General features: G+C 38.7%; 1 protein-coding gene across 1 annotated transcript in view; it reads right to left on the bottom strand.

The window, feature by feature from the left end:
• Nucleotides 1-14,888, bottom strand: part of ZFAND3 (zinc finger, AN1-type domain 3) — a 178,243-nt gene that overhangs the window by 78,596 nt on the left and 84,759 nt on the right. The window contains exon 3 of the mRNA XM_010848741.1: nucleotides 1,091-1,273. Within this exon, the coding sequence (XP_010847043.1) occupies nucleotides 1,091-1,273 (183 nt within the window). The remainder of the gene's footprint in view (nucleotides 1-1,090; nucleotides 1,274-14,888) is intronic.

Here is a 14,888-nt window from a genome sequence, read left to right as displayed (position 1 = left end):
ATGTCAGGTTGGATAATTCCTTGCTGTGGAGGGCACAGTGTCAGAGGTTTACAGCACTGGGGGGAGGGGGAGGAGCAAAATCACTCCTAGCTGAGAACTGCTAATTTATTATAAGAAATATATTTAATTTCCTCTGATAAACAATAAGTTCTTTGAGGACAGGGACTATGGCCTTTTTAACTTTTATATTCTCAATTTTACCTAGTATGACAGTTTATGATAGGTTTAGATAAATGTTTGTTCTCTGCTGAAGTTAGAAGACAGAATATTCTAACCTACCATATTCCAAGGATTTCTAGATATTCTGAAAATTTGAAACACCAAATTTCAACCTGTTATTTAAAGCTTTTAAAAGGTAAAAATGGCTGTCATTAACATCACTATAATTTTCAACAAACTCTGTCAATTACAGTTGTGCTCTAAAGGAAATGGCTATAGCACTATAAAGCTTAAGTGGACAATGGACTTCCACATCATATATGTGATAATAGTATTCTATCACTAAGGACTTATAGAAGAGTAACGGAAATTACTTCCTCCTCCCTTCAAATATCCTATGTATACAGGATATAGTGTTATCTCAGTTAACTGCCTAGAAACATTCAAAGCCTATTTAGTGAGAAAGGCAAGGCTTCAATGGAAGATTGCTACATCAGGGTAGTTCCCTAGACCAGTGGTTCCTCAATTCTTGCTGCATATTAAGAAGTCTCTGAAGAATTAAAAAGAACATATCACTGAGCCTCCCTCAAGACCAATTAAATTAGATTCAGGGAATGGTACTGAAGATTAAAATTGTTCTAAAAATCCCCAGTGCATTCTAATTTACAACCAAGGCTGAGAACTGCCCTAGACTGGTTCAAAATCTCATGTACCCTGACAGTTAACATAAAAGGCACTCTTTTTAGAAAAGTTTAAGCTCAATGGAAGGCTGAAACTTATTCTCTACCTTGCTGACTTGGGCCTGTACGTTAACACTTAATCTTGAATTAAAAGAGCTGCTAGTCTTTTCCTGGGAGAGGCATTACAAAGAAACTCATGATATGATTCTTAGGCGGCCTTCTCTACCACTTCACAGGATCTGGGCACTTACACTCCTCTTTACTTGGTGCAGTTACATTCAGCTCTGTCGGAAGCGGCTGCTGGCTAGGACTAAGAGTTGGCGTGGTTAGCGAGGTATTCTTGTTGTCACTGGTGGTCTCTTCGGAAAACAGATCTGATTGGCTGTTACTTGTACTTGGAGTGGAATCATCGTCTGGTTGTTTCTTTTGAAAATCTGAAGCGAAAGAGTGAAAAGAACAAGTTTAAATAAGAAGTTCACAATTACCCTGGATATTAGAAAATAATGAAAGTGTAAAAATTAAAACTAATTTGAGTGATTAAAAAATGTAACTAACATACTGGTCAAAACCTTAGAAAATTGGTGGAGAGTCAATGAGTTAAAGATTCCCATGGTCCTTGTATTATTCAGGTAAGTGGTGGACATACTGATTTTAATGTAAGACTCAGAAAAGCCAAATGCATGTTAAAATTTTAGGGGTAAACAAGGATAAAAGGAATAAACAAAAACTGTTCAAACCAATACTGGACAGATTAGAAGGTGAAAAACAGCCGAGGAAAAAAGCAGGGTAAACAAAAAACAAATAATAACGTGGTAGGAGTAAGTTCAGATATACCACTAGTGGTAATAAATGTAAACAGGCTAAACTTAGTAGTTAAAATACAGAAAATTAAAACTAAATAAACAAAATCCTGTTTGGAAAATTATGGTGTTTCCAAGAGACATACTGAAAATATTAACGAGAGAAAAATTTTAAAGTATAGAAACAAAACACCAGTAAATACAACTGATTAAAAAGCTAATCATAGCTATAAGCACTGTATGGAAATGTAAACTTTGAAGCAAAAGCGTTATGAGAGGTAAAGAAGATCATTATGCAACAGCAAAAAACAAAATTACCAGAAATATAAAACAACTCTTATTTAATCTATATGCACCTAAAAACAAGGCCTCAAAATATGTAAAGCAAAAATAATTGGAAATCATTGGAATCTATGGGATTTGATGATTAGAATTTATGGGAAACCAACCATTAGATGATGAATTATTTTCAAACACATGTGGAATATTTATAAAAACTGCCTAAAACCTGGATAAATTCTGACCACACATTATGTTATAAAGCAAATATCTCAAGAGATAACAAAGAATTAGTAAGAAATAAGCATTATTAATTGACCAGAGAGCAATTAAGTTAAAAACTGGTAATAAAAATCTTATATATCTGCAAGTTTTTAAAATGCATTTTAAACTCAAGGGTCAAATGAGAAATTAGAAAATATGTATAATTAAATGATAATTACTCCTTAGCAATATCCAGTGAAGACAAAGATGCACATACATTATCTATACCCTGTCATTCTATTAGTAGGTATATACCTCAGAGAAAATCAGCACAGAAGTACAAGGATGCTGACTATATACTGTTTGTAATACTAACAAGTCAGAAGCAACCTAAATGTCCATAAATCGTAATATATTTAAATAGTGGAATAATGTACACAGTGAAAATCAATGACTATTGCCACAACACATTAACATAAATAAACCTCAAAATTATGTTGAACAAAAGAAAGTCACTAAAATAATACAGTAAGATTGTACCACATAAACATTAAAAACATGCAAAACAAATCATATATTCTTTCAGAATATGTATCTCTAAGTCACTAAAAAATTAACACAGTTCAGGACAGCGGTTACCTCTGAGATTGGCAGTGAGCAGTGGGATGTGAAGTGAGAGCTATGCAGAAATATTCAAAATTATAGGTAATGTCCACTGGCAGAGAATAGATTAAAATGGTATATTCATTCATTTGATGAAATAATGTATGGTAGTTAAAATATTTATAAATGAACAGAGCTGTAAGTACAACAGAAAATCTCAAAACAATGTTGAGAGAGAAAAGCAAGCTACAGAAAGATATATATGTCTAACGTGCTATGTGTGTTTTGCTTAGTCATTTACTCCGTGGAAGGAAACTTATGACCAACCTAGACAGTACATTAAAAAGTACAGACATTACTTTGCCAACAAAGGTCCATCTCGTCAAGGCTATGGTTTTTCCAGTACTCATGTATGGATGTGAGAGTTGAACTATAAGGAAAGCTGAGTGCCGAAGAATTGATGCTTTTGAACTGTGATGTTGGAGAGACTCTTGAGAGTCCCTTGGACTGTAGGGAGATCCAGCAGTCCATTCTAAAGGAGATCAGCCCTGGGTGTTCTTTGGAAGGGCTGATGCTAAAGCTGAAACTCTAATACTTTGGCCACCTAATGTGAAGAACTGACTCATTGGAAAAGACCTTGATGCTGGGAAAGATTGAGGGCAGGAGGAGAAGGGGATGGACAACAGAGGATGAAATGGTTGGATGGCGTCACCGACTCAATGCACATGAATTCCAATAAACTCCAGGAGTGGTGATGAACAGGGAGACCTGGCATGCTGCAGTCCATGCAGTCGCAAAGAGTTGGACACAGCTAAGCGACTGAACTGAATGCTCAGTTGAGTCCAACTCTGTGGCTCCACAGACTGCAACCTACCAGGCTGCTCTGTCTATGGAAGTCTCCAGACAGGAATACTGGAGTGGGTTGCCATTTCCACCTCCAGGGGATCCTCCCAACTCAGGGACTGAAACTTGCACTGTGTTTTCCCAAAGCTTTTCTAATTTTCTGTTGTCACTGAAGTCTTTACAGGGCATCTGAAAGCTTAGATCTGAACTGAACAAGGGTCTTCAATTCTATCTGTAATTTTTTTTATATCTTAAAGCCAGTGGTATGTATGTGACTGCTTAACATATTATGTTTAGTCTCTATGCTTCGTTATTAAAAAATCTTATGCTGGACTATGAAGGGGGCTTCCCTGGTGGCTCAGACGGTCTACAGATAATACTTTTCTGTATCAATTCAGAGAAGGAACACAAGACCCTGTACACTCCACATCACCTTATCTTTTGAACCAAAGAAGCTGTTGTTACGCTCAATAATCTCATCAGAGTCACTATCCTGACATATTCTGAGCATAAGAACTGCTAGCATTTATGTTGCGTTTACCATGTACCAGGCACTGAACTAAATGTTTTATCTATTTAACTCATTTACTTTAATCCTCCAAACAACCCTACCAAGGGAGGTATACATTACCACCACTTCGTTGATGAACAAACTGAGGTTTGGAAATTTTAGGTTAATTTGTTCCAATAGCTAGTAAGCAGTAGAATCAGGATTTAAACATAGGTTTATCTGACATGAAAATTCATGGTCTTCAGTCTTAACCACAGGATGAAAAGACCTCCATGTCAAACCCCCACCCATTTATAGGACCAAAGGTGAATGCAATGGATTTAGCCAAAGAATCACTAATCTGCTGTGCCCATCAGTGATTTAAAGCCTCTACTATTTCTGTGTATTTATTTCTCCTAGCCACTTTCTTACTTTTCAGTGTTTTGACATTTTAAAATGGCTTATTATCCCAATGTTAGTTGTACAGCACTTTTAGAGAAAAGGGTACTACATAAGTGGAATAAAAATATTGCAGATAATGCTTTTTTTATATCATGTCATCTCATTAGCTCTATGTCAATAATCACTGTGTCCCTCCTATAGCCACTTCTTTAGCACTTAATTGGAAATAAGACCCTAGAAGAACTGAAATTGAGTCATCATTGTACCTTTTAACAGAATCCCCAACGCCTCAAGACAGACACACATAGAATCACTCACTGAGGCACGATAACTCTTTGAGGTTAAATCACATTGGTGTCCGAAGACAATTACCAGGTCCCACCTACACAATCTCCAGCCCATGTTTACCGTTTCTTGATGTCGAGGTGCTCCTCTTTAAATAAGTTTTCTTTTGTGAATCTGCAGCTGACAGATTCTGACAGAATCTGCAGCTGTACATTCTTTTACCCCATCTTCTCACTGATGTCTTTTATGTACCACCACAGGACGATGGTGTGAAAAAAATCACAGGGCTAACAGTATTCTTCACAAACCAAATTGGCTGCAAACAAGAGGATTAGTAGAAGCTTTATACACTCTCCATTTCAATTCAATAAAGAAATCAGAAATAACAGAATTTTACAATCAGAATTAACTTTAAAGATCCAGCCCGATCCTCTAACTTTACAGATAAAGAAAGTAAGAGCCAAGAAAGTTAATGCAACTCACCAGATGAAATTCAGTTAATTATAAGAGTTTTCTAACTCCCAGGCAAAAGTTAGCAGCCTATATGATACAAAACCTTTAAAGTCAGATCTGGAATCAAATTCGGACTTTGCATATGACTAAAAGCAAACTGTTTATTCTTTGGGGGTCTTATCTGTAAAACGAAGGGAATGAGTTATTTCTACCTCTCAGGATAGTGTGGATTAAACAAGATAATGTACATAAGCTATCCGCACATGTTCAGTTCAGTTCAGTGGCTCAGTCGTGTCCGACTCTTTGCAACCCCATGGACTGCAGCATGCCAGGCCTCCGTGTCCATCACCAACTCCTGGAGTTTACCCAAACTAATGTCTATCGAGTCAGTGATGCCAGCCAACCATCTCATCCTCTGTTGTCCCCTTCTCCTCCTGCCTTCAATCTTTCCCAGCATCATGATCTTTTCAAATGAGTCAGCTCTGTGCATCAGATGGCCAAAGTATTGGAGTTTCAGCTTTAGCATCAGTCCTTCCAATGAATATTCAGGAATGATCTCCTTTAGGATGGACTGGTTGGATATCCTTGCAGTCCAAGGGACTCTCAAGAGTCTTCTCAACACCACAGTTCAAAAGCACAAATTCTTTGGTGCTCAGCTTTCTTCATAGTCCAACTCTCACATCCATACATGACCACTGGAAAAACCATAGCTTGACAAAATGGACCTTTGTCAGCAAAGTACTGTCTCTGCTTTTGAATATGCTATCTAGGTTGGTCATAACTTTCCTTTCAAGGAGTAAGTGGTTTTTAATTCCATGGCTGCAGTCACCACCTGCAGTGATTTTGGAGCACAAAAAAATAAAGTTTGCCACTATTTCCACTGTATCCCCATATATGTGCCATGAAGTGATGGGACGAGATGCCATGATCTTAGTTTCCTGAATGTTGAGCTTTAAGCCAACTTTTTCACTCTCTTCTTTCACTTTCATCAAGAGGCTCTTTAGTTCTTCACTGTCTGCCATAAGGGCAGTGTCATCTGCATATATGAGGTTATTGATATTTCTCCCAGCAATGTTGATTCCAGCTTCTGCTTCTTCCAGCCCAGAGTTTCTCATGATGTACTCTGCATATAAGTTAAATAAGCAGGGTGACAATATACAGCCTTGACGTACTCCTTTTCCTATTTGCAAGCAGTCTGTTGTTCCATGTCCAGTTCTAACTGCTGCTTCCTGACCTGCATACAGATTTCTCAAGAGGCAGGTCAGGTGGTCTGGTATTTCCATCTCTTTCAGAATTTTCCACAGTTTATTAAGACCCACACAGTCAAAGGCTTTGGCATAGTCAATAAAGCAGAAATAGATGTTCTTCCGGAACTCTCTTGCTTTTTTGATGATCCAGCGGATGTTGGCAATTTAATCCCTGGTTCCTCTGCCTTTTCTAAAGCCAGCTTAAACATCTGGAAGTTCACGGTTCACGTATTACTGAAGCCTGGCTTGGAGAATTTTGAGCATTACTTTGCTAGCGTGTAAGATGAGTGCAATTGTGAGGTAGTTTGAGCATTCTTTGGCAATGTCTTTCTTTGGGATTGGAATGAAAACGGACCTTTTCCAGTCCTGTGGCCACTGCAGAGTTTTCCCAATTTGCTGGCATATTGAGTGCAGCACTTTCACAGCATCATCTTTGAGGATCTGAAACAGCGCAACTGGAATCCCATCACCTCTGCTAGCTTTGTCCATAGTGATGCTTCCTATGGTCCACTTGACTTCACATTCCAGGATGTCTGGCTCTAGGTGAGTGATCTGCACATGGGCACTCAACAAATGATAGTCATTAAAAAGAAAAAAGTCTAAAAAGAAAAGAAAATGATAGTCTTTAAATAAAGAACTATATCTTCCTTTTAGCCCTGATGTTTGCATTATAGTTCTTAACCTCTTGTTCCTTTCTTTCTGTATCATTCAGCATCCAATTTATGACTAGAAACAGAAGTGAAAAAAAAAAAAACCTCCAGAAGTCTATTCCAAGGACAGAGGGAGCAGATATATATCCCATGTAAAAAGTAAACAACAAAATAGGCAGACACCGCCTCCTGTTACTCTACTCCGGAAAGCAGTGCAAGAGAGGTCAGAAATACTCACTCCATTTGATCCAGAAACAGAAAAGACTTGTTACTTGTTGGTTTACAGTTCTCATATAAATGGGAAAACTAGAGCTCTCCAAGCTTATCCATCTTTTTGAGGGGGGGAAAAAAAAGGAATAATTATCTATTTTTGTAAATTGGTAGAGTTTATCCTATATACAAATGTATAAATTTGGCCTTGAATAAAGTTTCTCCAAAATAAACTGTTTGGAAAACCTAAGTTAAAACTTTTGAACTTTAAAGGGATTGCTGCTGAAAAGGGAACAGAAGCCAAGATCTTGGTAGCTTATCTTATTATCAACTAAGGGGAAAAATAATTTCTCAACAAACGTACTCTTAGAACCTGAGGTATCCAGAAATGGGATGGTTCCACAAGCTAAAAAAACTGACCTAATGCTACCAGCTGAGCCAAAATGACCAGTGAAGAAGTCCCTGGGGCTGGTTACAAACATACTCACTAGACGTATTTTTTTCCATGATTTTCCTCACAGGTCAATCTTCTTACTGCAAAGTGCACCTCAAAAGACTGGGAGCACCAAGAAAGCACATTGTCCTTCCTGCTGACAAGCTCATTCACCTGGGCCGTCTCACTGGGACTATACCTTATCTAGTCATTACTCAAAACCTATATATATATATATATATGTATATATGTGTGTGTGTGTGTGTATATATAATTTATCTCTTAGATGAAACTACACAGATTTGGCAAGATGATTAGCTCACTTAAACTCCCACCCTGCTTCCAGATTATGATCATACCTATGTCTTTTTGAATGATTTGCCATTCTCTTCTCCAGAGGACCTCCGTGACTCAGGGATTGTACCCAGGCCTCCTGCATTGCAAGCAGATTCTTTACCATCTGAGCTACCAGGGAGGCCCTTTTTCAAGGCAGAGAATACATACAAGTGATTTGGAAAGGATTTTGCCAAACTTTTTCTTTAAAAATTAATTATTTTTTAAAAAACATTCCTTGGTAACCTACTTTTTCCTCTTCATAATATACCCTGATTAGTTTTCCTTTGTCACTTATAGATCTCTGTGATCACTGATAGGCACAAGGAATGCCCATTTATCATATAGAAACCAAGCCAATTCATTTTTGTTCAGTTCAGTTACTCAGTCGTGTCCTACTCTTTGCGACCCCATGGACTGCAGCACACGAGGCCTTCCTGTCCATCACCAACTCCCAGCGTTTACTCAAACTCATGACCATCAAGTCAGTGATGCCATCCAACCACCTCATCCTCTGTCGTCCCCTTCTCCTCCCACCTTCAATCTTTCCCAGCATCAATCTTTCCCAGCATCAGGGTCTTTTCAAATGAGCCAGTTCTTCGCATCAGGTGGCCAAAGTATTGGAGTTTCAGCTTCAGCATCAGTCCTTCTAATGAATATTCAGGACTGATTTCCTTTAGGACAGACTGGTTGGACCTCCTTGAAGTCCAAGGGACTCTCAAGAGTCTTCTCCAACACCACAGTTCAAAAGCATCAATTCTTTGGCACTCAGCTTTCTTTACAGTCCAACTCTCACATCCATACACAACTACTGGAAAAAGCTATGACTACCATAGCTTTGACGAGACAGACCTTCTTCGACAAAGTAATGTCATTTTAGTGTTATACATTTGCAATCACCAATTTTTCACATTATAAGCAAGATTTCATCAAACTTCCTCAGGTTATATTGCTAGAAACACATCAACGAGGTAAAAGAGGATGCATATTTTTAAAGCATTTGGCACACGCTGTCAGATTTTCTTGGCACGATTCCCTGTGATTCCCCATAGCACAAGACTTACTATGGTGTGTAAGAATCATCTGTTCACTTTTCAGTCTCCCACATTACACAGGCCCGGGACAAAAACAGTGCTTCATAAATGTTAACTGGATGAGTAAGTGGCCAAATGTTTTTCAGCAGAAAGCCTATCACTGAATTACATTTCAAATTATTTTATCAATTGTTATTTTAAACCCTTCAAAAACTATTGTGTGTGCCTCTAAGGGCAGTCCTAAGCATCATCTGGTTTAGCAATTCTAAAAGATGAAGTGCTATGAATTTCTCTTTTCATAATCAATAAGGAGAGGTGAGAAATTCAACTGCATTTGTTCTAACTCATTCATTAAATCTATCTGGCCACTAATAATGCTTCTATAGGATTGTTAGAGACCACTAAATCTGGATATGGCTTAAACTGGAGGTGAAAGAGGAACTAAGAATTAAGTGCCTACTGTGACTAAGACACTCCGCCAGAGATCTTACATTCATTTTCTCATTTAATTCTCAAAATAAACTGGGTGGCAGATGTCATCTCCACATTTCAGCAGAAGATGAGGAGCGTGGCAAGTCTAGGCAAACTTCTCCCTCCTAAATATGCTGGAGCTAGGGTGTGAGACCCAATTTCGGGTAACTCTGGCATGGAAATTGCCACTACAGAATGCATCATCAAAGCAACCTTGGCCCAGCCTGTAGGGTGACTTTTCCAGTCTCCACTTTCCATTCCCAGGCTCCAACCCCCCATATGACTCTATATCACAGATGACAACTCCATGTTGCCACTGGGAGCTTTAATTTGGTATTTCACACCATAAAATGCTTCATGTTTCAAGTACCCAATTAAAGCAAAATTGAAATGTTGAAAATAAAAATTCAGTTCTGATATTTCCAAAGTCTGATTCATGCAAGGCATTGTATAATATAAAAAGCCTCCTCTAATGAAACAGGGTCCTTTCTCCTCTTTTCTTCATCCCTTCTCCTAGTTTATCTCCACAACAGGCTACAGCTTCCTCACATAAACACATCTCTAGGTTTTTTAAAGCTTCACATTCCCACCCCAACCACAAACCTTAGATATCAAATTTTAAAAAGCTACAAAGCCATTAGCAATAGCCAACCAATTCACAAGTCTGCATTCCATTCCAGCCTGCTAATTAAAATATTAAACTCTAAAATATTAAATTTAAATGTTAATCTGGGTTAATAGCCTCAGCAAAAAACAAACCGGTTTAATCAAGAATGACCAAGAAGCAAAGGACAAACTAACTCCCATTAAAATCTTAAAATGCAGTCACCTTCAGTTCAGTTCAGTTCAGTCACTCAGTCGTGTCCGACTCTTTGCGACCCCATGAATCGCAGCACACCAGGCCTCCCTGTCCATCACCAACTCCTGGAGTTCACTCAGACTCACGTCCATCGAGTCAGTGATGCCATCCAGCCATCTCATCCTCTGTCGTCCCCTTCTCCTCCTGCCCATTCTCCTCCTGACATCTATCTTTCCCAGCATCAGGGTCTTTTCCAATGAGTCAACTCTTCGCGTGAGGTGGCCAAAGTACTGGAGTTTCAGCTTTAGCATCATTCCTTCCAAAGAACACCCAGGACTGATCTCCTTTAGAATGGACTGGTTGGATCTCCTTGCAGTCCAAGGGGCTCTCAAGAGTCTTCTCCAACACCAGTTCAAAAGCATCGATTCTTCGGCGCTCAGCTTTCTTCACAGTCCAACTCTCACATCTGTACATGACCACTGGAAAAACCATAGCCTTGACTAGACAGACCTTTGTTAGCAAAGTAATGTCTCTGCTTTTGAATATGCTATCTAGGTTGGTCATAACTTTCCTTTTGATCCTAGCTTCTAGGGAAAACTGTAATCTGCTCAATGTGGATGGCAACCCACTCCAGTATTCTTGCCTGGAGAATCCCAGAGATGGTGGAGCCTGGTGGGCTGCCATATGTGGGGTCGTACAGAGTCGGACACGACTGATGCGACTTAGCAGCAACATGGCTTGGTTCATTGTAACTTTCTTACATGAACCCTCTCCTAGCTTCTTTCTTTCAAAACCAAACCAAAACCTGTAGCCTACCAGATTCTCTCTCACGATGATTCCTTCTCTTTAAAATCTGTACGTCTTCACTGACTGATACTGTTTTGATACTGCCTGATACTTTCAGTCAAGTTTTGAAAACATACATAATTATTTATATAGATGTATATATGTACACACCGTATACTCTCTTGTTGAAGATAAATGACTATTGTCCTGTGTTCCCTATTTATGTCCACAAATCTGTCCACTTTGAGGTATTACCTCAGAAATTAAAGTGGACCTTGTCTTCTGTCCTTTTTCCCTTCTCAGGGGCATGTGACCAACATTCTCCTAGAGGCTGAAGTCAGAAGCCTGGGAATTATCTCAGACTCCATGTGCTCCCTCTCTTAATTCTACATCTCAAAAATCACCACATCTACTCTTTACTACTCCTAAGATTTCTAGAATCCACCCACTTCTCCATTACCACTCTAGCCTGAGTTGTCATCATCTGTCAGATTCCTTCACTAGCGTCTTGCTTTCTTTACATCCTATCCTCTCTTGTCCCACACTCTAATCCATTCTATACAAAGCAATCAGAGTGATATTTAAAAAAGTCATTTTCCTCCCTAAACCCTTGACTGACCTTCCACTGCCTTAATAATCAGCTCCACATTCCTAAGCTTGCCTTCCAAGTTAGACATCTCTCCATGAACTGGCTTCTGGCTATCTCTTCAGTCCCATCTTAAGCCACTGCTCCTCTCTCCCCTCCCCTGGCTTCAGCCATTCTGGACAGCTTGGGCTCTTTTAACTTTTCATTTTCTCAACCTGGAGTCTTTTGATCAAGGCATGTGAGAGACTCTTTTTCTTTATCTTGCTATTCACACCTTGGTATCTCCTACTCATTTTGAACCTTAACATAAGCACTCTTTCCTCAGGGAAGCCCTTAAGATTACCCATAGAAGACACTGAATAAATACTTTTTGGACGAATGAATGAATGTCTTATTCACTGTGTATGCCAGTTCCTAGCAAAATGCTCACCACATAAAATAGATTTGTTGAATTTAACTTATTTAGTACTGGTGATAACAAACTAAGTTTAAAAACATTTGTTCTCTTCGACATTAACAGACTTCAAATTGCTATAAAATTTATTTCTAGGAAACAACAATGTGTCTACAAACAGCAGAAATATTAAGCATCCCTGTCAATAAGCAGATGTGTGTATTTTACAAACTATCCCTGCACATATAAAATATTTCCTCCTTACTACTCACTACAGGTAACTGGTTCTGACAGAATTCAAAAAGGTCTGCTTACCAAAAAGCTGCAAGCTTTTATTTCAAAATACTAGAAACAGCACTTGACTCGCTCCCAAAAGTATGTCTTCCAATGCTTCTTGCAAAAGTAGCCAATAGATACTACACGACGCCATCAAACTTATGAGCAAAACTCTTGTCAGTAATTAAGCTTATTTTATAATCTGGTTTATCACTCAAATTATACAGTCTCTAGATTCTTCACACCTATAGCGCCTACTGCTCAAGTGTGAACTAGCAAAAAAAAAAAAGTTATTTAGAAGAAGGCTTGTTTCTTATACAGCACTTATTCTGCAGACTATACAGTTTTCCCAGCAATAGTGTCTCATATTCATTTACAGGGCATAAATTAACATGTTAACACTACGGCAGATATCTAACAATCCATTAGTACTACATAACACAGTGCACAAGAGACACATTTACCTCATTTTGGTCTATCAAAGTGTCAATTTTTTTTAAAAAGCTGAAAGCACAAGAAGTTTTCTGAATATTGTGACATTAATCTGGTTTCAACAAAATGAACATTTGATGATGTGTGTGCTTATATATAACATCCTATACAGCTCAACCATCAAAATAAACAACATAGTAGGCACAGTGTGTAAACATTAGGCAAAGCTGACAAAATAAAACATGCCAAGTAGAACCAAAACAACGAAACAAAAAACCCTGACCTGTTTACAAGTGATCCTTCGTACCATCTAAGGACCTCCCCTCAATCAGTAGTCCTTCCTGTCATTCACGAATCACTCTGATGGCACAGGTGTGACATGAACATTGCTAGAGACGCTGGAGCCTGGAAGATTCCCACCCCCCCAGTTCAGATCCAAGGTTTCAAATGCCCCAGAAAGACTTTAATGACAACAGAACAGAAAATTAGAAAAGCTTTGGGAATACACAAGCAAAAGAAAACCCTCCTTTTTTAGATCCTTGATTGTTTTTACAATTATATTCATAGTTTTCATGCTACCAGCCCTTCATTTTACCATGTAGAAGTGATAGGAGAAAAAGACAAAGTCCCCCTGCTGGGCACCCCCTTTTGGGAAAGCGGAAGGAGAGCAGTGTTTGTGCTCCTACCCACTGTTCCCCTCTCAACTGTCTCTGCTCCCCTCCAGGTGTGACGGCAGCTCGTACCGTTAATCATATTTTTCACTCAGTTCTCAGTCTTCCCATCTCACAACAGGGTCACATACTACCAAGCTTCAGTCCTATCACCAAGCTGAATACTTCAAAGTTTCAGGAAATTCAACTCAGGGTGATAGCGTTAACTCTTGAGACACACTCTCCCTCAAGATAAAACTTGTAAATGTTCAGCACAAATTATTATTTTTCAAACAATGTAAAATGGTGTATTTTGAGAACGGCAGTCTTTCTCAAAAAGTTACAGACCACACGTTGGTTCAAAGTGCTAAGAGAGATTTTTTTAAAGGGTGAAGTGATAGGTTTGCTAACATTTTCTTATTACACCTATTAAAGCATACTAGGGGATTCTCAGTGAAGACTATGATTTTCACTAGATCCAAAGACCAGGGCCGACTAATGTTTATCCAATGAACTCAAGGTAGCAAAAGAATATAATGTCTGTATGATTCATAATCCCCAAAAGGCATCTGTCTCATCGTAGAAAGAGTATGAGTTCATAACTATGGATAGTTATGAAAAAGCTGCAGCATGAAAGAAGGCAAACTAGTTCTTCACATAAGGGTATCAAGTAATGACCTAAGAGATTTTTTTCACTCATGAGAAGAGCTGGTGCAGATACCTACAGACCTCCATCACAGTGTGAGGGCAAGCTATTCAATGTCTCCTGCTTCAGTTTTCCCCTTCTCTAAAATGGGAATAATCCTCATTATCTACTTCATAAGGTTATTAGGTGGATTATGTTAGATAATTAAACGTTAAAAGTTTTAGAACAATGCCCAGCTAGTAAATCTCAAATTAACTATGGACTTTTTATTACCTTCTGCCTTCTTGCACACAATTTAAAAATTTGCTAGTCTTAGACTGAAAAATAATTCATCTGGAGTCAAGGAATGACTAGAAGGGAATTATTCACCTACTTTGTCTTCATAACAATGTACATGAGATAAGTCAATCGGGGGTTATAAACTCAAGTTTACGGAGGCCGGGCAGATAAGTGTACAAAGTCAGCTGGCTAAAAATAGTAGCGAGTGATGGCTATTATTGCTAACTGGCAACTGTAAGCCTCACCTAAAGGTACCTGATTTCAAACTTAAAAACAAAAACCTCTGAAAACAACAAATCTATGACCTGAAAGCCTGTAGTTTATAAGACTCTTGGCTGCTACTGCTGCTAAGTTGCTTCAGTCGTGTCCGACTCTGTGCGACCCCACAGACGGAGGCCCACTAGGCTCCCCCATCCCTGGGATTCTCCAGGCAAGAACACTGGAGTGGGTTGCCATTTCCTTCT

This window comes from Bison bison, unplaced genomic scaffold, assembly GCF_000754665.1.
Source record: "Bison bison bison isolate TAMUID 2011002044 unplaced genomic scaffold, Bison_UMD1.0 scf7180017864270, whole genome shotgun sequence".
Lineage (NCBI taxonomy): Eukaryota > Metazoa > Chordata > Mammalia > Artiodactyla > Bovidae > Bison > Bison bison.
This window is presented reverse-complemented; position numbering and strand designations above follow the sequence as displayed.